Raw genomic sequence first — 25,705 nt, 5'->3', positions numbered from 1 at the left:
ACAAAAGCATTATCTTATAAAAGTAATAATTGTAGAAGCAGTAAGTAAGTCCTTTGTATTAGAAATAATAAAAATTGTTTGCAGATGACCAGTGAGATGGTCTGAGCAACCTACAAAGGATAAAGAACTGCAGGATTGTATTTTGTGAATGACAGATATCCCAAAAATGTTGAGATTTCTGGATCCTCCTTTAATTATTTTTTTTTCATAATTATGACCAAGGTTAATATTTGAGTTTGCAAACCCAAATCCTGACCCCTTTTGCATGTCCTACATTATTTGAGCAAATAATACACACAATTTCAATAAATAATAAAGCAATAATGATATCCCTCATGAGGTTTGCTCATAAGATATTAAAAGGCACCAGCAGCACATTATAAGTAAATTAAAGCTGCATAATACATGAAGAAGAGATGAGTCGAACATTAGTCTATTAGCTTGTTCTGGTCTAAATGCTGTTTAAACATTTTTCTTTACTGTTTCTTGTGTATGTTGTGACACATTTTTGCACAAATTAAATGTTTGCATAAAATCAGGTTGTAACCAACTTAAAAAAAAACCCAAAACAAACATTTTTTCTGCACAAATTAAAGATTTGCATAAAATCAGGTGAATGGAAATATACCATATGTGTTTCATGACTGCTTTTGGAAACATGAATGACTTCAAGCCCACATCAATACTCAGTGTGTAATTGGGCGAATCCACGCAGAAATCCTGCAGAAACACTGACCTCAGAAAACTAATTAACTGGTAAATCTTCGAAAGGTCAACAGTGTGTTGGCCAGGGATGAAGAGAGTAGCCACCATATGGCTAAAGATGCCCACAAGAAGTGTGTCTTCGCTGCTCTTTTAATCTTTTGAGCTAATTGTGTTTCTTCCCCCCTCTCGTCTTCTGGTACCCAGGCAGACAAAATGTGGTCAAACTCTAATCTACTTAACTGCTTTCCACTTTGTTTTTCCAATTACAGTCAGGCTTTGTTTTTGTGGTGCTGGAAGTCGCTGACATCAACATTAAATTTTGCCCTTGGAGCAAAATTTCTACTTAGAGTTTAGTAGAGATGAAACAAATATAGCAGTTGTTTTCATTTTCCCCAACTGATATTCAAAATAAACAGCTGTTCAACATAAATATCAACTCTGTGTCATATAAGCTGCACACATTTTTAATATAATTGGACGGATCAAATGACTGAGAAATATGTCAGTCTGGATGTAACCAGGATTTAACAAGTCTAGAGGTCAAGAGTTCACCCCCTCTGTGCAACCCCACCCTCACAAGAAACTGACAATGGTCAGTAGAAAAAATAGGGAGATTTTTTAATATTTAATTTAATTTTATCTACAATACTTGTCATTCAAAGTTATTTATATGTATATATGTTATGTTACCCCAAAAAATTAGGAAAAATATGAAAAAACAGACACAACAGAAAGCTGACTTTAAACATAAACTGTCTAACTAACTATGTTGTTAATAAAGCAAACTAGGAATGAGTCTGTCGAAATGACTACAGAGCGCTCCAATAACCCAAAAGTTTCTGATATTTTAAGGAATGACCTATGGCAAACATGAACACCATAAAGACTTCCCTCTATAAAACTGCTGGGGCCCCAATATAAAAAGCACAAATTTAAACTGAAAGAAACAACCAACAATGACATGAACTAATTAGGCTGAATGACATAAAGTCATAAAAAGGATTGATCAAAAAACAGCCCCTGCGAGATATGATAAAAAGTAAACCTCTGGGGTCTGCGGGTACCCCAAACAATAAGCAGTGTTATATATCAGATGTTGTGGTTTCAGCTTGTTCTTCTGTTTAAAGTGTTCAAATGTCCAATTTAAGATCAGTCATTAAAGCAGTTATTAACAAGAGCAGAACATACAGAAAACAAACAAACAAACAAACAAAGGTACAGATGCCAGCGCACAGATGTCAGAAACGTGACAGCTTGCGTCCTCGTCAGATTAAGATCATTCGCTTGAAGCACTCAACTGTGTGAAGAGACAAATGACAAAAATGTTGCAGAAAGTTAGAGGACGACCAAACTGTCATTAACAACAGGAGCGTTGTTTGACACCTGCTTTGAATTTAAACATCTACACTTCCACAGAGCTCCTCCATGGCTGCTCTCCAGTTTGATTTTCACAATCCAGTATTTTCATTTTCATTGTCTGTCTTCCTTTTGAAGCCTCTCTTGTCTTAATCACAGAAATATTGTCAAGTGCTTTTTATTTTATCCCAAATTGTCTGGCATTTTGGTAAACAACAAGCCAATTTCATTTAAATGTGATTACAAGCTGAGTTTTGGACGCTGGTTTTTAGCGGCTCTGGTGCTCCAGTCTCCTGTTAGCTGCAGCTCAACACTGATTCTAGCTGCTTAATAATAAATGCGAGATCCTCATGAATAAGCTAAATTAGTGTCGCCTAAAACATCAGCCATTCAAAACTCTATTATTCCCCCTGTGACCTTTTTCTTCTGGCAGCCAGAGGGGAAGCGGATGATCTCTAGTTTGTCAAAAAAGAGAGAAATGGGAGTTAATGGGCAGTTTATCAGCAAACACTGGGGGTCATTATGGATGGGAGGCAATCACACAGATCAAATATACAGCGAGGAGGAAATGGAGCTGGAATTCGGAGGCAAAAAAAGGAAGGGAAATACAAATTGAAGAGGCTGGTAAATATAATAATGTGCGCCTCATGTAATCAAATGCAGATACCGAAGAGGAGCGTTGACTGATGGATGCCCTGGTGGACAGAGGAGACATGAGGAGCTGCATGGGAACTGGTCTAAAGTTACAGCAGAGAGTTTTAGGAGTCGTCACTGTTGCTGTTTTTTTCCTGTTTTTGTTTGCAGACATGATAGAGATCTGATCAGCAGCACCAATGTTCTGGCAATGTGACTGATTGATCCAGTAGATGAACAGTAAAGATTAAGAGGATGACAAATAAGCGTGCTGCTTACACAGCGCGTGGGGCTAATCCCCCTCCTCCACCCTCCTCCTGGGCTCCCTTTTGAGGAGCTGCCACCGAGGAGCACCCGCAGACAGTGACGGACCCCGGCGGCCAGAGGGAGGACACGCAACCTGTTGTTGTGCAACAAGTGTGAGCTTGAGCTCATGGCAGGACCCCAGTCCATCTGTATCTCCACACAGTAGAGGATCAACCCACCATCTGCCCACTGGGGACCACTGGAGGCCTGACAGCTACATACTATATATTTGAAGTGTTTTTTATGACAACAAACCCAAAAGGAGCTTGAACTTTTTCTCATTTGATCCTGGAAACTGTATCTTGACACTTCACACTCCAGAGAAGAGGACTAAAGTTTCTTTACTCCAGTTGTCACCACCTGAAGAGACATTTTCGTAATGGAGGATCACATGTTGAAGATCCCCATGATGTCGTCTGCTTCCCCAAGTGAGTCTTCTGGAAGTGGCGGGACAGACGACAGCAGAGGAGGTGAGAGTTTCACATGACCACTCAGAGCAACGAGGAGCAACAGATGTCCATGATGTCTGAAAAATGCAAACTTGATCTTTAATTTAATTTTTTTTTAGTTGATTTATGGAGGGTTTTTTATATTTATCATCTTAGTTTTTTGATTTTATGTTTGAGATTTGATTTGCCTTTTATAACTGAATATTTAACTCAATAACCATCTGTTTAATTTAATGAAACCTTTAACATCACACAAATATTAAGAAACTGAAAAATCATAAATATGCATAAAAGTCAATTATATTGTGCATTTATTAAATGAAAATATAATTAATTAAAGGCCTAGAAGAATGTTTATCCAACTGTAAGCTATGTTATTTGAATGTATGTATAATTAATGGGTTTATTTGGATAAATGTCAGTATCTTTGCATCGTTTATGTTAGCTGTTAATCTGCCTCCAGCCATTTTTATTGTTTTAAATTCATAATCATCCACTAAATTAGATTTTCAGGCCTAAGCGGCTGTTGCAGTAGACTGAGCTGACAGTACAGATGGCAGGCACACGTATGAAACAATACCAGACCACATGAATGGCACTAACCGACGTGCACTATGTGGATGTGTTTTGACTCACAGCCAAGAGTCCACCCCCGGGCAAAGCCCTGAGCCCCGCTCTGGTCTGCAAAGTGTGCGGCGACACCAGCAGCGGGAAGCACTACGGCATCTACGCCTGCAACGGCTGCAGTGGCTTCTTCAAACGCAGCGTGAGGAGGAGGCTCATTTACAGGCAAGAGAAAATCCAGCTCTGCTTCTGGATAAAAACTTTGTTTCGGCAGTTGAGTTTTGTCCTTTAATTGACTTCAGGTGCAGTGATTAAATATGTTCCCCTTCCATTAAAACTACTTTGTAAAAGAGGTGCATTATGGGACAGCAGTCCCCCTTTTAGGGTGTTATCCAAAGCATTCCCATGACCATTCAGAGCATATTTTGTCACATAATAACAAAATGAAGTAATTGCATTTTTTTAACTAATTGCAACTGAAAATGTTGCCACTATATTACTGAGCACACAGTATTTATGTAAACATTAAGATCAAGAAGATTTTAGTTGTTTAGTGTGTGTTTATTTGAAAACCTTTGACTGAATTTGGCATTAGAAATAAGCTCCACTCCCTTTTTTGAATTTTAAAAGTGAGGCTGTTTGTTTACATTTGGACCATAGCGGTAGTTATAATAATTTGGTAAAGGTCAAGCTATGAAGTATTTTAAATTTAGGTAAGTTCTCAACCTGTGACTTTTATTTTCACATAAATTAGTATGAACATCAGATCATTTTTTACCATAAATTTTTATTTTTCATAATTTTTATAGTTAGTTTTCGATTGGTTTCCCCCTTTAAAGTCTCGGTTGTGGGTTAACAGGTGCCAGGCTGGTACAGGCATGTGTCCAGTGGACAAAGCTCATCGCAACCAGTGCCAGGCGTGTCGGCTGAAGAAGTGCCTGCAGGCGGGCATGAATAAGGATGGTAAGTTCTTTTTATTTTGCATGTAATAAAATAAGAAAAAAGAGAGAGAAAAAAATACATAAACAAAGAAAATACACAAGTGGTATAAAAAAAATCTCTGAAGACTTGTGAAAGGACACAATTTAATGATTACCACCAGTTCAACAGTCGTAAAAAAATATTGACAGAAAAGGGATAAGTATATGATTTCTGTAAACAAGTAGTACTACATATAAAATAATAATAAAACAAAGGAAGAAAAAAAGAAATAAATTGCAGTTAGAAAACAACAACAACTAGATATAAGCCCAAGGAAGTTAAAAAAGAAAAAAAAAAACAATTTCCAAACAAGAAATACCAAAAAAATAAAAACCAACGAATAATAATAATAACAGTAATAATAAACAATTTCCAAAATAACAAATACTCGTTTTAACTGATCTTTTACTGAACTTGTTTTTATTTATTCTGTATGTTTTACTGACTTTAATTGACTCTCTTTTTTTCTCTGTTAACTTCCTTTGGGTGTTTGTGAAAAGCGCTCTATAAATAAAATGCATTATTATAATTATATTATTATTATTATTGTTATCAATAAAAATAAAACAAGGATTTCCATAAAATACTTACACTGCTTACATTCACTGTGTCATTATTAATTATTTACACAATACTTTACTCCTACAAGATTAGCTTCTTGAGATCTTTAAAAAAAAAAAAACGAGTGAAAAACTATGTGAAACTGACTGAATAAAAGATCAACAGATCCTGTAGTGATAATAATGGTTCTGAGAGGTAGTTACAAAGAACCTGACTGGAAATGGGAGGTGAACTGTCAAGTTCAAATGTACCTGTATCTGCAGTTTATTGATGTCAAAGTAAGCTTTTAAACATTTTTTGTTATACAAAGTAAATGTTTTTGCCGCCAGTAAATGTTCTTAACATGCAAAACATCCAGCAGATCATGTTAGAAACATTCACTGTCTGATCTTCAAATGTAACTGTGAGGTCAAAATTAAAACCCCAGATGTATCTCATCATTTTTTATTCCTTTTCCCCTCTGCAGCAGTGCAGAACGAGCGGCAGCCCCGCAGCACAGCTCAGGTCCGCCTGGACTCCATCGACGTGGACCCTGAGTAGGAGCACCTGGCTACCACACGGGAGCCCACCTCCTCTTCATCATCTTCCTCGTCATCTTCCTCCTCCTCCTCTGTCATCACGTGGCCCCACATCACCTCCTCCATGTCCATCACCTCCTCTGTCGCCCCCCAGCGCTGCATCAGTCCCCAGAACAACCATCGCTTCATGGCCAGCCTCATGACGGCCGAGACCTGCGCCAAGCTGGAGCCCGAGGACGGTAAGGAGGGTTTGGGATGGTATTATGCAACATTCATCACTCCAGGTTTTGGAGTCATGAAGGGATGTAACACGAAAACAGTGTTACAAGACAACCATCCTAGCTTCATGAACTTAAATGTTTGTGGATGAAACTGGACTGGAGAGACCAAGCCCTGAAAAATGAAGCCAACACGAAAGTGCAAGAAACTGTCGTTCTTTGAATGACCACTTGAGGCTGGCTCCAAAAGCGAGTTATATCCTGTAGACCCCCATGTTAAAATGCCCAACTTTACAGCAGAAATAAACATGTTTACAGCCTGGTACAAAAAATGGTTTTGGTCTCTATAGCTAATTTCTACATTCTTGACAACTGCACAGAGGAGAATTTTTGTATAACTCACCTGTTGACATTTTATTAAGGCTTACAGTTGTGCGTATTTAATAGCGGGCCACTTTTAGTGATCAGCGGTCCACTGAAAGTTTTCTCATCTTCTCAGTCAGATCACAGTATGACATTGAGATTTATCATCCAGTTCTGCATTAGCTTAAACTCTTTTTTTCCTGTTTTCAGTCGATGAGAACATTGATGTGACCAGCAATGAGCCAGAGCGAGCGTCCTCGGAGTACCACATGGCTCTGTACCCGTCCAGCTCAGAAAACGTGTACGAGACATCAGCAAGGCTGCTCTTCATGTCGGTGAAGTGGGCCAAGAACCTGCCAGTGTTTTCAAACCTGCCCTTTAGAGACCAGGTGAGATTCCTACAAAATTATATATACCTTTTTTTAAAATTTTATTTTAAGACTGAAGTAAATGTTACATTTTTATTTTCAGATTTTTATTTTAAATTTGCAAGTAAAAGTAAGTCACAATATTTTTCAGAGAAAATTTGTTGTATATGTGTAGGTTCTGACATTTTGAAGGTGACAGTTTAAAAAATAATTCAGTAAATATACTTTTGCTTTAAAAACCGTGGATCCCTACCAGAAAAATACAAATATTTTGTTGCATTCAATTTATACAAATCTGTAGGAAAATAAGGCTGTGAGCAGTGTTAATTTTGGGACCCAGTTTAGTTTTAATCTTGGTCTTTTAATGAAAATGTTTTAATGACCCCAGAAACCCAACGTGTACATATATGTGCATGTTTCACATCATCATTTAGATATATTTAGATATTTAGATATATTTGATAGATCGATAAATTAAACAAAAAAAATGAAAACATAAACTCCCGATATCTCGTATTAGCTCACAATTTTGATTTTGTAGATAAAAAATATTTGTCATAAAATATATTTAATATGATACTTAATATAATCATACAAATATAAACAGAAAAACAATTGATAGTCACAAATTATTATTTTTTTTTAAATTAAAATTGGTCACAAGTGTACTAAATGATTTCATAATATTGTGTTTATTGCTTGATTATAGTTTAATTTCTTTTAAAAATACAATACAACCTTTACTTTGACAAACCACTGAAGCTTAATCAAAGCTTTTTTCTTCACAGTTTTAACTTTACATGTCTTGTTCGTGTCCCTTCAGGTGATCCTGCTGGAGGAGGCGTGGAGCGAGCTCTTCCTGCTCTGTGCCATCCAGTGGTCTCTGCCTCTGGACAGCTGCCCGCTGCTCTCTTTGCCAGACCTCTGCCCCGGCATGCAGGGAAAGACCAGCTACACCAGCCTGGACCTGCGCCTCCTGCAGGAGGTCTTTAGCCGCTTCAAGGCGCTCGCTGTCGATCCCACTGAGTTTGCCTGCCTCAAGGCTATCGTGCTCTTCAAGCCAGGTGAGGATCCAGAGGGGCTAGAAATGAAGACTTACGTACCTCATGATTTCAGTTTTCCCCTGACCTTTTATCAGGCACCTTTGTTGATCAGAATTGGATCATAAATAATGGGAATATTCCCATAACATTTCATTTTTCCACAGAGGATTATCCTCCTATGAGCTTCCCTTTAGCACCACCCAAAGACACCCAAAATCTAAATCTTTCTGATTTTCAACTTTGTTGTCCATGAAAGGGAAATTTGCCTTGTTGCCAGCAGAAGCATAACTTACACACACGTGAAAATAAAAATCCTAAATGCTATCACATAAAATGATACAAACATAATACAAATATGTAAAATATAAACTTAAACCCACCACTCCTGCAGGTTGTCATAATATATACTGAGCATATTCTTATCGTAATAAACTGTTTTGACTTTAAAAGCTTCATGGTTGTTTCTCTGCTGATTTTACATAAAAATAATTCAGTTGTCAATATGAATTGGTGTAATTATGAGCAGAGAGTTGCATCAACTCGTACTACATGGCTACTTTTTCTGTATTTTTTTAACAGTATTTGTCTGAATTTGTGTGACTGACATTGGTGTTTCCTCTCCTGCACAGAGACTCGTGGTTTGAAAGATCCAGAACAGGTGGAGAACCTGCAGGATCAGTCTCAAGTGATGCTGGGACAACACATCCGCTCACATTACCCCAGTCAACCAGCCAGGTATGTTACCTGTATGTTACAGCTTCAGTGCCTATATATATATTATATATATATATATATATTATATATATATATATATATATATATATATATAGCCTCACAGCAACTTACATAAATAATTTCTAGAATCATAATTAAAAGGGTGGTGGTCCCAGCTATTCTTCAAACAGCATTAAAACTGTTTTGAAATTAAAAATACACTAAGTTAATTTTAATGGTGCATTAACAGTCCATTAAGAACTGAAACTTGTAATTTGCTCTTTAAGAGTTGTGCATTAAATGAGATAGCAACAAATTGTTCATATATGTTGTAGAATTTCCTGTTGGATGAAAGTTTTTGTTTCTTGTGTGTGTTCAGGTTTGGAAAGCTGCTTCTTCTCCTTCCCTCTCTGCGTTTCGTGAACTCGGAGCGCGTAGAGCTGCTGTTCTTCCACAGCACCATTGGCACGAAAACACTCCCATGGAGAAACTCTTGTGTGACATGTTCAAAAACTGAAACCCACAAACCCGTGCAGTCATCAGTAACCTCCAGGTGTGGAGGGACGATGTATTTGAGAGATATTTGCTTTGTATTTCTGTACACATATCAGAGATTCTGCGTGCTGTTATTTTTTTAAAGGCCACTTTATTGTTTGTTTGTTGTTTCCACATCAGGTCATTCAGAAAATGAAAATGCAATCCAGTTCTTATCCTCATGCTTTCTGTCTATTTGTATTATATTTAGACTTTCATTTGTGTCTGAAGTGACTCACGATACATTTCATCCTACCAGTGTTTCATTATATTTGTTTTGTGACATTTTCAATCAGATGTTTATTTGTTTGGTATTTCCATTCTGTCATTACTGTGACTGTTCTATTCATGTCATGACTCCATAAAGTAAAAAAAAATGCTTGAAAATGGTTTTTGATTCTGTTTTTACACAGTTTTATACACTTTACAAGAGGCGATGTAGTGTTTAGACTTTCACTTATAATGGAAATAATTCCTTGCATGATTCAAAGATACAAATATATAAACGAGGGAGGGGAAAAAAGGGATATATTATGTGTCAGCCACAAGACTTAAATATTTACTGAGACCCGGAGCCCATGTGATGCAGGGAATCGATCAAATAGCGCCCTCTTCTGTCTGTTAAACACACACACGCATGCATGCACACACGCACATGCACACGTGCGCGCACACACACACACACACACACACACACACACACACACACACACACAAAATATAAAATATAATTTACTTGTTCAGAAGTTGCCCTTTAAGAGACAATCAGTCCTGTATACAGAAGGCCAATTACTTCTCATATATGCAATTACTGTATGGAACAGACATGTTGGGTTTAAGGGCCTGTTAAGGGCTTTTCTTGGATACAAACAAGAGTCTAGTATTTGGGTGATAAACCTGCGTGCAGAGACTCTGTGGTCATCTTGTTAAGAGATGGAGGGATACAGTTACAGATGGAGGGTTGAAATAAGAAACAGCACTGATCCTGTCATTCTTCATTTCCACTGGCATGCTGTCATTTGATTCATAAATAATTCATAAACATAATAGCAGTCTGTGAAAACTTGTAATCATTGTAATCGTGTTAAACCAAGAATGTGGTGACTGTTCTCACATGAAAAAATGAGTTTGTGTATGAAGTAAATGACAGCGTTGGAAATTAAGATTTCCAGTTGTGAAAACATCGGCACAGCTCGTATTATCTTCATCTTGAGAATCTCTGTGTTTGTGTTTTCATGGCAAAATTTGGTCCTGCTGACATTGGGAGTAAGAAATACCACAGAAGCAGTTTTGAGGTGCTGATATCTTTCTGTCTATCTGAATTTTTGTCAATGCAATAATGATGCAACCGTGCAAGATACAGTCAAGAAACTTTAGTGTGTAGTTGAGATCACAATGAAGGCCCAGTTCAAAGATGAGTGTGGTTTGAGCAAGCAGGGGTTGAGTTAGGGGGATAGGAAATGAGAAAGGTGCCAACGTTCACCCCTCACCATCATTCTCTTCAAGTGGCAGATCTCTGTATTGCTGCTGGAAATATCCCAGTGCAACATAGTCTCTAGTTGTTGTTTGTCAGGAGCAGAGACTGAGTAAATTATGGACATAGTTACTGAGAGATCACTCATTTGTTTGCAGCCTCACATTTTGAAACCACAAGTTTATCATTTTGGCCCTCGCCATCTGGGTTTTGCTGGTGCCAAAGGTGACTATATTTGGTAGACAGGGTGAAGCTGTGGGGGAACAAAGGGTGGATCTGACTGAACCCCTGAGGTGACATCTTGCAGAAAGCTTGACACCCATAGCAGCCCTACCCTTAATTATGTGTAACTTTGGGCCTTAATAAAATGCAATTATCAGAGCCATTTTTTGATCTTGGTTGGGCATTTTAACACGGTGAGGTCTATGTCTTGCTCTTGGAGCCAGCCTCAAGTGGTCATTAGAGGAACTGCAGCTTTTGGGACTTCTGCGTCAGTGGCGTGTCCAGACTTTTTTTTACAGGGTGGCCCAAGTGGGGCACTGACTTATGCAGGAGTGGCATGAAATATGGGTGCTGCTGTGGGCACACACGTCAGCATAGCTTTAATTTACCGTTTATGTCTCCTACCTACTTTAATAACTAACATTGTAGTGTCTTACATTCCTGTTTATGGTTGAGTTTAAATGACAAATAGACCTACCAATCAGAACGACACCACACATAAGTCAAATAATGCTTCCTTACTTTATTACAGATTATTGTTCCTCCTAAAGTAAATAGCATAATAGCAAGTATAACGTGCCAACACAATTAAAGTATCAAAAAAATGAAAGAATAAGCCTGTGTGAACTGTCAGGGTTAAGGCTGAATTGCACCTATAAACAATAATTCAGTTCACTCTTTAAACAGTTCAAGCTGGCTCGACAGATAGCCAGTGATAATGGGGTTGAACCTGGGGTGGCCAATCAGATTTAAGGGGTGGCCTTCTGCCACCCCAGGCCACTCCCTGGATACGCCCCTGTTCTGCATTGGCTTTATTTTTCAGCCCTGGAGGTTGCAGCTTGGTCAGGAGGTTGGTTGCTGTAGCACTGTGATTCTGGTTGGGTGAATAATATGTGACACAAGATTTGTTTTCTTCCAAGCAGTCCATGCTGGTTTCTTTTAAGCATCACTATCATCTTTTTTTAACCTTAACCAAGTAGCTTTTGCACCTAAAATTAACTCAAACTTAACTGCTGAAGTGCCACATCAGAAAAGTTTTTATAAGAATCATGCTGAAGGGATATACATCTGTGCAGTAACAGTATTAGATATTCTCAAAATTAAGTGTTCTTTTAAACGACATGTGAAAGCAGAAATAGAAGCTGTGTCATGTCTGAATGTCAGGCTGATACGAGACGTCACTCAGTATTACTTTACCGTCTAATTCAAACACATGAAAGCATCAGAGGAGCAAAGCTGAACGCAGGGGGTGGACAAATCGAACGCTTCTTATTGTTTTGTGAGCCAGTGCTGCAAGTGAATTCATAGCTTTACTCTCAGTGCAGTCATTTAGCTTTAAGAGATTCATGATCGGTGGCCTTTTTATGTTGAAATAGCAGCATTTGAGCTTTGTGTGTGAGGCCCTCTGTCAGAAAATCCTGCTGATCAGATCAGCTGGCCCTCTGTGGCCTCCGTCATATGAGTGAGCTCACACATCCAGATTAAGACACTTTGAGCCCTCAAAGGAGATTCATTTTGTTTCACAGCAAAATATTCTGCGAAAATGCGTCCAACAGCTGTAAACATACCTTTAAATTTTGTATTTAGTATTTTATTGGAGTCCATATAAATGCTCCTGTTTGAAGTTAAAGGTTTGTGATCTGACCAATAACTCTGCTGCTGTAACTACAAACTCTGTATTTCCTTCATTTCGTCTTTTTGTATCACAAAATAAAACACGTTCAGAGTGATGCTGAACTGAAGTCTTGCCTCACGTGTCAAATGATCCATTTTCTCATTTTGCCCGTTCCTAAGCTCTTTTCACACAAAGGTTGCCTGTTTAAATGAGAGATTTTCATCTTATTATGAGATTAGTCTCTTGAGTAACAGGCAGAGGGAGGCAAACAGGTTAAAACCACGTTGCAGCGCAAAAACTGACATTACCTAATCTGAACAAATTATCACAGAGAGTGCTTTTATTAAAACGTGAATACACAACATATTACATTGCATCAGACATAATCTTAATTAGCTACATGAAGCAAATAAGTCGTATAATGTTTTTATATTGGCTTTGTGTAATTTGTGTCATTTCATTAGCAAGTTTAGGAGGGTTTTTAACACAGGGAATTGTAAATGTAGACACAGTGAGTGAGAAAGGTCAGAGTTTACCACAACAAAACATTTCTTTGGTGGGTCCAGTATAAAGGTTTCTTCAAGGCTGCAACTTTCTGTTACTTAAAATTAATCGATTGCCTGGTTTGTCAAACTTTAGAAAAGAGTGAGAAATGTTTTCACAGTTACCCAGAGCCCAAGTTACACCTTTACATTGCTAAATAACTGTTTTGTTGGTCTTGAATATGCTCCTTTGTGTCCAAATCCAGTGTTTGCTGGACCCATCCACCTCGCCCCTCTGCTAGGAACACTGCCCAAGCGGAAAATTTGGGGCTCTGGGAGTGAGACTAGGCTGCTATCTCTCCATAAACAACGCCTATATATTTGCATGTGCAGGTGTGTGTGTGTGGGCCTGTGTGTGTTAATATACAGTATACACTGTAACTAGAGAGTGAAAGAACTGAAATTCCCCTTATGACTTTGATGCAGGATTCTTCTTTTTAAGTCCATATAGCATATAAAAGTGAATGACAAAGCAAAGTTAATAAGTGTCATATCAAAGAGAAACAATATCACTTCAAGGAGCACCAGAGGTCACTTTAGGTCAGTTTCTTCCTCCACTTCTTCACTTATATTCTGTAATGTTGAACCTCTCTCTCTCTCCTCGTACTCCCCTCTGTGCAGTTGTTAATCTTGTTAATACTGGAATGTGTCTGGGTGTTTGGGCCAAACTGTCCCGACGCGTTACAGCACCAGCAGATCAGTGTGTGAGGTAAAGCGACCACAGGAGGAGGATCTGGAATCCTCTGGATCTTTATTCATCCTGCTCCATCCCGTTTGACTCGACTGAACAGCTGCAATGAATCAAAGCAAGGTTGAGTTTGAGCCTTTTGAGTATTCCTATTATGATTATTCAGATTGGTACTCAAACAACGCAGAGCCGACCAAACCACCCAAAGAGTGAGTAGAAAAATCTTCTGAAGATAACTTCATGTTTAAAGTCATGGCTGTAGGTGTCAAAAGGGTCTATATGTCTAGTTTGAATACAAATATTGTTAAGTATTGATTTGCTGCAGTACAGTGTTGGAATTTATTAGTTTGTGGTGAAGGTGGGGATTTTATTGTGCTTAATTTCAACAGTTACAGATAAGAAAGCAAATATGGCTAAGAAGTAATTTTAAAATGAACTTGAGCATCATGAAACCTTAAATTCAGCATTAACTAATCAATAAATAACTTATTGAATCATAAAGATCACTTATCCAACAACAATCATAGTTATTATTAGCTGTGCAAATATTTGCAGTAGCCATTCTTGAAAAGTATTTGCAGTCTTCTTTGTACAACATTTCCCAAGAATTTAGCTTTGTTTGTTTTGTGTTTTGCTTTTTTGTCAGAGTTATTTTGCCATGTGACCCCACAGTGGACGACAAACTCTTTCACATATGCGTATTGTCAATATCTGTAAGTATACCAAAAAAAGGGACTGAACATCTGAGAGTAAAAGCACACTAAATGTCGTGTTGAGCGTTGATGTAGATTGGATTGCTAGAAAGCAGGCTTCCGTCTTGTGAGCCTTTATGACCAAATGTCTTTGCTTCAGGCAGATGTTCAATTTAACGATGTTTGCCATCATTTTGTCCTCATCCAATTACAAGTGAAGGCCACTTTACCTCAGTCAGAAAACTCCTCATACTGTACACACAGAATAGACAATTTTCCCTCTTCAGTACGTAATGTGTAGGCCTATTAAACCCTAACTGCTGGGTCACTGCAGCTGATCAGAAATAACAAGATGTATCTGAAGAATGTTTTCTGTAAAAGTAGATTCGTCTGTTTTTTTTCCATCTGCAAAACTGCTTTACTTTGTTATTTCAAAGTTTCAAGTTGAGTGGTTATAAGTCAAGTCAAGTCAGTTTTATTTATAAATCCCATTATCACAAAACAGGGTTTGCCTCAGAGGGCTTTACAGAATACGACATCCCTCTGCCCTCAGACCCTCACATCACCTACCGAAACACAAAAAGAAGCCCTGAAATGGAGGGGGAAAAAATGCAAGAAACCCTTTAGGAAGAGTGGCAGATAATGATGAGGGATCCCTCTTCCAGGAGGGACAGACGTGCAATAGGTGTCGTTAACGAGGCATTATAGCAGGCAAACGCTATGGAAAGCAAACTGAAAATACACCAAATTCCTCTGCCAAGGCAGCACAGTTTAGTATGAATTACAGATTGTGATACTGACACACGGGCATTTTTCTGAAACCACAATTGGCCAATCAGCTGGCGATTTGTCAAAAAAGCAGCAGCAGCAAATTAAGACATGTGGCAACCTCCAGATCTGCAAAATGAAGCCAATGCAGAATTACCAAAAACTGCAGTTCCTCTAATGGCCACTTGAGGCTGGCTCCAACAGTGAGTAAATTCTATCAATGTTAAAATGCTCAACTTCACAGCAGATATAAACATGTTTACAGCCTGGTACAAAAAAACAAAACCCATTTTGGTCTCTGTAGCTAATTGCTCATTTATGACAACTGTACGTGGGTTGAATTTTTATATGACTCATCAATTTACATTTAATGATGGCTTAAAGTTACAGATGATAACGGGCAGGGCCACTTTGAGTGACAGTCTGAGAGGCATGACTAAAATCTATGAGTCAAATCCACCCCTCGTGGCTATAGCTTCACCATCTCATCTAAATATGGTCACTTTTGGTTAAAAAAAAAAAAAAGTCAAAATCCCAACTTAAAACTTCAAAAATGAGGTCCATAAACCATTGGATGACGTCATAATGGCTATGTCTATTATTTATTTTAGAGGCGTTTGGCTTTCAGACCGAAATTTATGCAGAGATAAACTTTCTTACAGATAAAAAGTTCCAAAACAACATTTTCAGTCACATTTTCAATCAATTTGCCCTCAAGATTTTTTGAAACAGGGGGCCTGGCAGTCTACTGCCACAAATTCTTCAACTTTAAACACTTGATTTTAATTACTTCCACATTGGTGAATTTATACACTGATGTAATTTAAATTATGTTTAAGTAAAATTTTCTCTAATAGGTATTGTGTAAGGATATGGGCCTACAGTTATAACCCTGTAGAGAGTGCTGTATGGTCTGAAGAGTAACAGAAGTCCTGATGAATGTCATCTTTCACTGCAGCTCGTGGTCATGTTAATCCTGGCAGCTCTCAGCAGGAAAAATAAACTCTGCCAAGGATTTACAAGAGGATCCTCCAGTATCTTCAGGTGAGTTTTTTTTCTTAAATCTAGATATACAGTAAATGGTAGACTTTAGACTGCAGATTTGTCTCATATCTTCTAAATGTTTTTGATCTCACAGTCCAGCCAACTTCCTGGACCAGACTCAGAAAAAAGGCCTGATCATGGCAGTTTTTGGGCTGGTGTTCAGCAAGCTGGCGATGCTGGTGATTGCGCCGGACCCTTTGCCTTTCTCCAAGGATACTCCAGCAAACATTAAAGGTAGACATTTATATGTTTGTTTTTGTAATGAAGAATATAGCTGCATCTAAACATATGATGTTAAACGTACGTGATAAATAAAAAAATCAAAAAGGACACTTTGACTCTAATATTAATACATTGATATTAGAGGAAAATGTCATGTTACAATGACCAGGAGAGAAGCTAGCTTCGAAATAGTGCAGTACTTCGGTTTTTCTTATTTTTGTTAGTCGGTATTGAGTATTATGTGGGAGTCACACATCAGAATAATACATTTCTTTCTTTTATCACTTGTTTTTCAGAGTACATGAAGATAATCGCCATCTTCTACTATCCCATCCTGTATTACCCTCTCTTAGCCTGTTGCACTCTGCAGCACAAAGCAGGTTATGTGTTTGGGATGCTCCTGTCCTTCACTCACTTTGGGGTCCTAGTGTGGCAGAAGTTTGACTGCCCAAAGACTCCAGAGGTGAGACACCAACAACTGCCTATTTAGCATCCCAATTGTCAAAATAAATATTGGCATTGTGCATTTCTGCAACCACCAATATTTAACATTTGTACATAGACCGTAATCATGCACCGTTTGTTTGTGTAACTACATAAAGTGATGCACCAGAATGGATGGGTCAAACAAACACAGGTCTTTCCCCCAGGAGACCACTGAATTTTGAATTATTTTATATGTCATAACTGTGTTTTTTTTCTCTAAACCTAACCTTCAGTACGTAACTTTATGTTACATATGTAATGTTATTTGTGGGGCACTGATTCCTTAGATAGCATACACTCCCTGTATCAGGATATGTTGTGTGCTATTAAGTAGCAGATATGTTTAAACTTTATATCTAAAAAATGCTGTGGTTGACGTGTGGTTATTTTTAAGTACCAAAAATATCTTTTATCTTGTAGGAAAAGATTTGGCTCAAAATACCCAGTTTCAGTGGCATAATCGCCAATGGAAACCAAATGATGGCTTGCTAAATCACAATCAGTGTTGTTGTATATGCTGGTCTTGAACAGTTCCTCCTAGGTGTCACGACATACATTGTCCCCTCCTCCTTAATGTCAGCTCATATGCAATTAATAAGCACTATGTCACTTAAGAAGCTCTAGTGTGATGCATATGAAACATACACATATTACATTTCCATGGTTTGGAGAAATGTACAATGCCAACATTTTCTTCTAGTGACTGGTCTGCTATTTACACATCACGGTGACACGGTGCACAATATATGTTGCCATGTCTAATATTCACTGTTCTTTTAGCTCTGTTTTTGGTCTCCACCATCGAAAAAAAATATCTGGTTCTTTAGCTTCTACAAACTGTTGAATATATTCCTTTTTTCTATTTTCCTCCTCACAGATCTATAAGTACTACGCCCTGCTTGCCAGTCTGCCCCAGTTGGCCTGTCTTGCATATCTCTGTGTGCAGTTTATTTTGCTGTTTGCCAAAGGACCAAAGACTGACGAGGTGAGAATAAAATCAGCCAAAAGGCCTAGAAAAGTATCATCTTTTCTCTAATAAACATTTCTTTTTCCTTAAGACTAATGCGTAAATGCCAGAATGCAAACTAATCTCTGGTGCAACTGAAGAAACGTGAATTTCAACTATGTAAAACATAACTATGATTACTGTAAGCAGCTTGTGCAGAACAGAGTGGGTTTAACTCAGCGTCCTGGAGCAGATTAGTACAAGGGAGGTGATATTTCTTCCCTTCCAAACATATTAATACAACAGAGTTTTTGTTTCAACAACAGATTTAATCAGTGTAACGTTTTTACTAATGACTTATGATATGAGAGTAAACAAACGAACGAATGAATCTTTTTTTTATCTTCAGATTTTTCATGTATTTTTTTTTTTTTTTTAAAGCGCATCCGTTAAGAATGGTAGTTTTATTTTCATGTCACTATGTTTTTGATATTGATTGAAGCTCACAGTATCAAGTATCAAGACCCTAAATTTCACATAATGGAGAATAACTTCTGTCACCTTTCAAACAGTGCCAACTCCAGTAGGAATCAGAGTTTTCCACTGTAAATTGTTGAGGAAACGAAACCCATGACCTTCTACAAATACAATCCTCTCATTCATTGACTCATCAAAAGTCATGATTTGATGTAAAGTCTGATTTTTTTGCCCACAGGACCTTGACAGCAGTTACTACACCGACTATGTGAAGTTACTTCTCAAAAAAAAGTCCTCAACTGCCAGGTGAATGAAAAATGCAGTAATAATAAACTTTAATCAAATTTTATTAAGACTAATCCAATCACCAGAAAAAAAATGTTTGCATTGTACCTTTCTGCATTCCACAGATACATTTTCTTACAAACTCTGAACTTCAGCAGCGCTGTGGTTAATTGTGGTTAGGTTTGGCACGGAAACCCCTTCGTTATGGTTGAGAAAAGATCATGTTTTGGCTTGTTCCTGGTTTGGGGTGCATAATCAGAGTAGGAAAAGCAGCATTGTCTCTGTAAAAACTTGTTTTGTTGTTTGTTGCTCTTGAACTGTGATCTGCAGCTTGGCAAGTGTCTCGCCTAAGTGTAAAGCCAAATTCAGCTTACATTTTCTGCTACTTTTCAACATTGATATGATACGTGTGAAACATGCAAGTGTAATGTATCGTGGTTTGCAGAAATGTAAAAAGTAGGTGACTGGGCTGCATACTGTTTGTGGCTAACATGATTTTTCTCTGTGTTTTTATTGAAGCTCTTCAATGACCGATAAACCAACACTGGCAGAGAGAATACTGGAGGTGCCTAAGAGTTATATTTATATTCCAGAAAAAGGTGTGTGCACTCATATGAGTACTTTTTTTTTTTTTTTATATAAAATGCAGTTTGTATTTATGTCACACTCAGTGGAAAACCGACGCAGCTTATCTGAACATTTTTGACGTGATGCAGTGATGTGAAATCCTAAATGACTCTGAATGTGACATAAGTGAGTTATTTTGTCTTTCAGTGTTTCGTTTTCCACTAAAACTGGCTGTATCAGCATTTGTTGCCCTTGTGGCGATATATCATGTAAGTTGTCCAAAGACCACTGGTATGACCTTACACCTCTTAAAACAAAGTATAGTTAAGACAAAGTATAGTTTCTGCTGTTTGCCTTTCTGAAGCATAAATTTATACATCATATGAATTTCAGACGGCGTTATTGTTAGTCGTTGGGGTGGTCCCAACTCTCCATATTGTCCGTGCTGGTATCGATGAAAACATCGCCTTCCTGTTACTGGGGTTTGGGATCATTCTATCAGACGACAGGATGGAGGTTGTCAAAATCGTGATCTTCTATACTTGGTTGCTGGAGGGTATGTGAGGCTAGTTAAAAAAAAAAAATTGACAACATCTTGGAGTATATAGTTTTAAAGCAAGTGACTCATGTTGGGTTTTTTTTCCCTCTATGTTTGTAAGTGTGCTACCTCTGTGCGATGACCCTGTCTTGTTTGGTCAGTCTTGTGATGCTCATGAGGTCCATGGTACTTCACAGGTAAGCACAGTATTATCAATAACTATGACTAGCCATTTCTCAGAAGCAGGACTTCAGTTTGAACTTTTTCATGTATATACCAGACTTTAATTTATAGGATTATAAAATAATTTATAGGATGCAATTCAGTCTTCAACCTTTGAGGCAGCAAAGAGTATGTCTCATCTACAATATGAATGAGACTTTGGTTTGATGTAGATATTTGAAGTTTTGCACATTTTTGTCAATAGAATATTTTGTCCAAACTGGTTTATTCAATTTTCTTAGTACTTTGATTACGGTGGCTGCATTTTTTTATTGTACACTGTTTGTTTTCCAGATTTGATTCCCAGATCTTCCTTTCTGAATCTCAAGTATCACTGGATTAATTTGTTTCAGGTCAAATCTGAAAGGACTGTATAAAGGAGACATTTACAGCATTTATAACAGCCAGAAGACAATCCGTCCATCTAAACCTGGCATTGTCTGTTGGATGGGTTTGACAGGATACCAGGCTGCAATCGTCTGCCTCGGTAAAGTTCAACTTTTTAAGCTGATATCAAGGAAAATGCTTGTAATGTTCTTTATTTGTCTTATTGTTAACGAATCTCAAAGAGAGAGGAACACCAACAATGAACTGATCCTAAGTTCTGTTTGTAGGATCAATCAGAAGGAAACTGCAGTGCATTCAGACACCCCTTTACTTTTGCACACTCAGTCACATTGTAGAACTTTTGAAAAAATGTTTACTTTCAATAACCCACAGTGACAAACAAAGCAACCCCATGGCATGATTGTTTTCTCTGGTATGCTTTGTCTGCTGGCTGTGAGACCTTTTATAGACAGGTGTGTGTGCCTGCGCCTCATGTCCCATCAGTTGAATTAATTGCAGCTGGACTCCGATCAAGCTGCAGAAACATCTAGAGGTTAATCAAGAGAAATGGGAGGCACCTGAACTTAATTCCAAATGTCTCAGCAAAGGGTCTGGATACTTTTTGAATGCACTGAATGTTACTGAAACCTGAAAGCTATAAAAAAAAAAAAAATAGGGAGTCAGAAAAAGGGGATAATGTTCTAATTTAAAAAAAAAAAAACAACAGAATTTCAGAGAATAAAGTTGTAAATTTATGACATAAAAACTCACAAATGTATGATAAATAAAATTCCCTTAAATATTCTGTGAGATTGAAGTGGAAAAGTACAAGATAAAAGTCACAATTTTACAATAAAAAAATAATATTCTCTGAGATTCTAAAACCATAAATTTCATAAAAATAAATACAACCTCAAATTCTCAAAGGTGACAATAATATAATTAAATCAAAACACAGTACACAGACAGACTGATGTCTTGTATCAGTATCTGTTGACAATATATACCCAAAATATAGAATAATGCCAGCCTTCCTTAAATAAAGGCACATGTGAATTTATACTTATTCATTTATGTTTTTTAATGAACTAGTTGATTATAGAATACTTTGAAGAAAATAATAATGCCTTTTGACAATGTGTTTAAAAATATAAATAAATATAATATTTCTGTGTTGTGTTTTCAGGAATGGCGATTCAGACTGTCGTGTTTTTCATCTGCTTCTTGTTCCTGGTGTTTTTGATCATTATCCCTGTTTTTCACGGCCGCAATATAATGGTCTTCGAAGTAGTGCGGAAATCATGGTGAGTAAGCAGTCTTTCATGCGCAGAAGCTCATTTAAAATTTTATGATTAATGATCAAAATGGAGACTACGTTTAAATGGTTTTTTTTCCATCTTTGTGATGTCTCAGGTCGGCCTGGGTCACTCTGATCCTGGTTACTGCGCTTCAACATGTGACTTCTAAGTTTGCTTTCATTAAAAAGGAAGGTGGTACACGAGACTTGAACAACAGGTACCTAAAGCTCATTAGTGTGTAGTTCATAATTCTCAAATTGAAATTAAACTTCTTAATTTTTCTGAAATATTTTCTGCTGATTTCCAGAGAGAGTTTGTTCCTGCTGACGTACCTGCTGTTCCTGATCAACACTGTGGTGGGACTGATAGTTGCCATATGGAGAATGGTGATCACGGCTTTGTACAACATCATCCATCTCGGTCGTATTGACATCAGTCTGCTGCACCGCACCTCAGAATCCTACGACCCAGGTGCAATAACATACAGTTTTTGTACAATAGTGAAATCCTGTGGTACTGCAGAGTAATCTATATCAAGTTTTAGGTACACAGACAATACTTGTTGGCAGGATAACTTAATTACTAACACCAACATTACCCATTAAACCTAAAATAAGAGTTACATTGAAATTATTTTTATACTATGCTCTTAGTCTGACTTTACCTTTGCTTTGTTACTTTTGACCCCATCCAGCCTATCGATACTACACCCACTCCCTGAAGGTGGAGGTCAGCCAGTCCCACCCGGTGATGAAAGCTTTCTGTGGGCTGCTGCTGGACATGCTGGTCGAGGGCGGAAGAGCTGGACAGAAAATAAGAGATGCAGAGGAAGGTAGAGAGCCTGAGCCAAAAGATCTCTTCTGACTTCTGTGAAGTATCTTTGAGTTTCTTTAAAAATGCTCTACAAATAAAATGAATTATTATTATTATTAGAATTATTATTATTAAATACAAAACACTAACAAAATGCCCAATTTACACTCAACCTGTGCTTTATTTAATATGTTTTGAATTCTAGTACTCAATATTTACAGGGCCAAAAATCTAAAGCCAATGTCATACACCACTGAGACTGCTTAATGTTAAAAAAAAACAAAATGCTAGATCAGGCATGTCAAACCGGTCCACAGGGGGGGCGGTGTGGCTGCAGGTTTTGTTTCCAACCAAGTAGCAGCACACCAGACTTGACTCATTTAATCAACTGATCTCCGTCTTCAGACAGTTGATTGGTCAAACTGTGTGCTCTTGGTTGGTTGGCACAAAAACCTGCAGCCACACCGGCCCCCCTGTGGACCAGTTTGACATGCCTGTGCTAGATAGATAACCTTAAGTATTGGACAAATTGAAATATAGACTTGATGAAAAAAACAACAACAAAAACCCTATGAATGTCTCAAATCTCGTGGCAATCCATCCAACAGACATCAAGACATTCATCGCCGAACCACAAATGTTAAACTGTTTCTAACAAATCTTGTGCCAATCCTAAATGTCTAAATCTTTCAAAGGACAAATGATAGATTTGGACTGCTGGTGGTGCTAGATGAACAGTCGAGGGATCACGAAAGACTACAGTTTCCAACTGGAAACACCCACCTTGTTTTTAACATCCACTGGGGTTTTATTGGTCTCCTGAATGAGGAGATCATAGAATTGTTACTTTTTGAAGGACTCTTCAACTTGAAATCATGATGATGGGGCAAGGTCTTTGACTCAAAACATACAGTGCAAAAAAGCAACATGCAGCATATTCATTCATCCCTCAGTTTGGTGTCTCATTCTGCCCTGACAGCCTGCTCCTCCATGCTTTCAGGGATTCAGGAGAACAGGCCAAACAAGGCGACCAGCAGGCAGAGGATTCACGCTCGCTGGCAGCTGCTGTACACGCTGGTTAACAACCCATCTCTGCTGGGCTCCAGAAAGCACTTCCAGACACTGCAGACCTCAGAGAGCATCCTGAATGGGACTCCCAACCACAGCTCCAAGAAAGGCAGCAAGAAGGAGGCCGACAAGCTGGCCGCTGAGCCGGTCCAGCCCACAGAGACCCCGACAAACCAAGATAAAACTGATTGAGATCTCTTGCTTGTGTGGTAGGGTTGGAATTTTACTCTATACAAAATCTTATTTAGCAAGCATGCTGCTAAATCTAGTTATACTTGTATGAAAAAAAAACTTGGCCAGCAACCAATCACATTTCTTTTATTCTTTGCATCTGATACCAACATTTATAAAAAGTCTTTATTTTCTGCAGACTCTGCACACAACACCTTTACCTTATGCTTAGGATGAGGGGAAGATCGTTGTAATGGCACATAAATGCAGCTATAGTTAAATATTTAGTTTAGGGTTGGGCAACTAAAATATTTGGTTAAGGTTAGGGAAAGCTATTGATGCCGGGCTTGGTGATCAATGCCAAATGCAGAGCTGTTTTTTTTTCACTGTAAACCTGCCATTTTGTTTTTGTATGAAAAAAAAGTCTAAAGTGATCTTGTTTTGAGTAAACTGCCACTCTTACTGACATAATTCTAGATTTTTACATGGTCCAGATAAGGACACTAGAATAAACTAAAACATCAATAAGGGTTTATGTGTAATTTTTTTCATCAGGTCCAATTGGATGTTGAAACAAATTTTCTGAGTCCAGTTGGATTCCCCCTAACCCAATTAACAGAAAAATGTTGGCACTGTACATTTCTGCAAATACAGATATATTACATTTTCACATGATTATGTAGCTGATACATTTAACTTTTAACAACGCTGTGGTTAATATAGATAGGTTTAGGCACAGAAACCACTTGGTTAAAGTTAGGAAAAGATCATCTTATGGGGCACAATCCATGCAGGAAAAGCAACACATTTCATTTCTAAAAGGTTGCTGTAAAGACAGTGACAGGTAGCTACCTAACAACAGATTTGGTGCCTAAAAAGCAGCTGGAATCATAGTAATGACTTGCTAAAAAAACAGCGGTTTTGTTGCTGTTGTTGGTCTCAAAAGGTGGTCTGAAGCTTGGCAGGCGCCCCCTCCACCTCCTGATAATAAAGTCAGTTCAAATATTACGTCACTTTAGACACATACATATGAAAATCACAAATGTAACCTATTTGTGGTTCGCAGGAATGTACAATGCCAACATTTTCTTATAGTAACTGGGCTACCTCGCCTGACCCTCAAGCGCCCAAATAACAACGTTTCACGTGTAAATAAAAGACATAGAAGCTAACTGGGACACAAATTCCAAAACCAAACATTGCCTCCTATAAAACATTAATTACTATTATGAGATTCTCAAGACTCTCTGACAATAATATGAATGGCAATGCAGGTTCCATCTACCATCATGAAACTGAACTTTGATTGTGTTCTGCCTGTGCAGTCATGTTGAGGCCATTAAGTAATTATGTATTGACATGCAGAGAATCCAGTGCCAGAGCTGATCAATGGCAGCAGCGGCAGAACCAGGTCAGGGAGTCAATAAAGGGTCATGGTCTAGTTTTGCTTCGGGTTAATGAAGTTATGCTGTCAAATGCAGGTTCTCGGTGTAATTTAAGTTCACCATGCTGTCCACTTCTTTCTAACACAATCTAATTTATCAACCAACATAGACAATTTCTCGTTTGAGGCAAAACTATGGTGAAAAGAATTTCATTATATATTGTAATATCATTTGTTAGAAGTTTGTGTGTGCAAAGGTTTATACTTCTATTTCAGCTTGTAATTATTGTGGGATGAATCGTATGATGAGATATTGAGGTTAGTCATATTGCATATTTTCACGTATACAGATTACAATTTTCTGTCACGCCACACTTCATGCTATTTTAGTGGATGAATAAACTGCATTCCTAACATTTGAGAAATAACTGAAGAAAGTAAAGGTTTGATGTTAAGTTTGTGACTTCATTTAAAATGATAATAAATGTATAAATGTATCACAGTGTGTTGCTCTATTATTATTGAAAAGTGTGAAAGTGTATG

The 25,705-nt window shown here is 37.8% G+C and overlaps 2 protein-coding genes across 2 annotated transcripts; both read left to right on the top strand.

Moving 5' to 3' along the window:
- Nucleotides 1-3,379: 3,379 nt before the first annotated feature.
- Nucleotides 3,380-9,296, top strand: LOC121945508 (photoreceptor-specific nuclear receptor-like). The gene is given in 9 exon segments (XM_042489722.1): nucleotides 3,380-3,470; nucleotides 4,088-4,238; nucleotides 4,873-4,976; nucleotides 6,022-6,312; nucleotides 6,865-7,043; nucleotides 7,846-8,086; nucleotides 8,695-8,800; nucleotides 9,159-9,249; nucleotides 9,252-9,296. Coding segments are annotated over 9 exon segments (1,299 nt in total).
- A 4,666-nt stretch (nucleotides 9,297-13,962) lies between these two features.
- On the top strand, nucleotides 13,963-23,799 carry LOC121963455 (receptor for retinol uptake stra6-like). The gene is made up of 17 exons (XM_042513772.1): nucleotides 13,963-14,063; nucleotides 14,501-14,567; nucleotides 16,273-16,358; nucleotides 16,453-16,592; nucleotides 16,877-17,043; nucleotides 17,944-18,051; nucleotides 18,728-18,795; nucleotides 19,294-19,373; nucleotides 19,549-19,610; nucleotides 19,735-19,897; nucleotides 20,001-20,076; nucleotides 20,455-20,588; nucleotides 21,615-21,732; nucleotides 21,842-21,943; nucleotides 22,034-22,197; nucleotides 22,421-22,558; nucleotides 23,540-23,799. Exons 1-17 carry the CDS (start codon nucleotides 13,963-13,965, stop codon nucleotides 23,797-23,799), a joined length of 2,034 nt encoding a protein of 677 aa, XP_042369706.1.
- Nucleotides 23,800-25,705: the final 1,906 nt, after the last annotated feature.

This window comes from Plectropomus leopardus, chromosome 1 (genome assembly GCF_008729295.1).
Source record: "Plectropomus leopardus isolate mb chromosome 1, YSFRI_Pleo_2.0, whole genome shotgun sequence".
In the NCBI taxonomy this organism is placed as follows: Eukaryota; Metazoa; Chordata; class Actinopteri; order Perciformes; family Serranidae; genus Plectropomus; species Plectropomus leopardus.
This window is presented reverse-complemented; position numbering and strand designations above follow the sequence as displayed.

Bases quoted from the DNA above. Each gene is read 5' to 3' on its own strand.
- LOC121963455 (XM_042513772.1), top strand. From the start codon at position 13,963: ATGAATCAAAGCAAGGTTGAGTTTGAGCCTTTTGAGTATTCCTATTAT. The intron at 18,052-18,727 runs GTGAGAATAAAA...TTTTGCCCACAG, and splicing joins AAGGACCAAAGACTGACGAG to GACCTTGACAGCAGTTACTA. The intron at 20,589-21,614 runs GTAAAGTTCAAC...TTGTGTTTTCAG, and splicing joins GGCTGCAATCGTCTGCCTCG to GAATGGCGATTCAGACTGTC.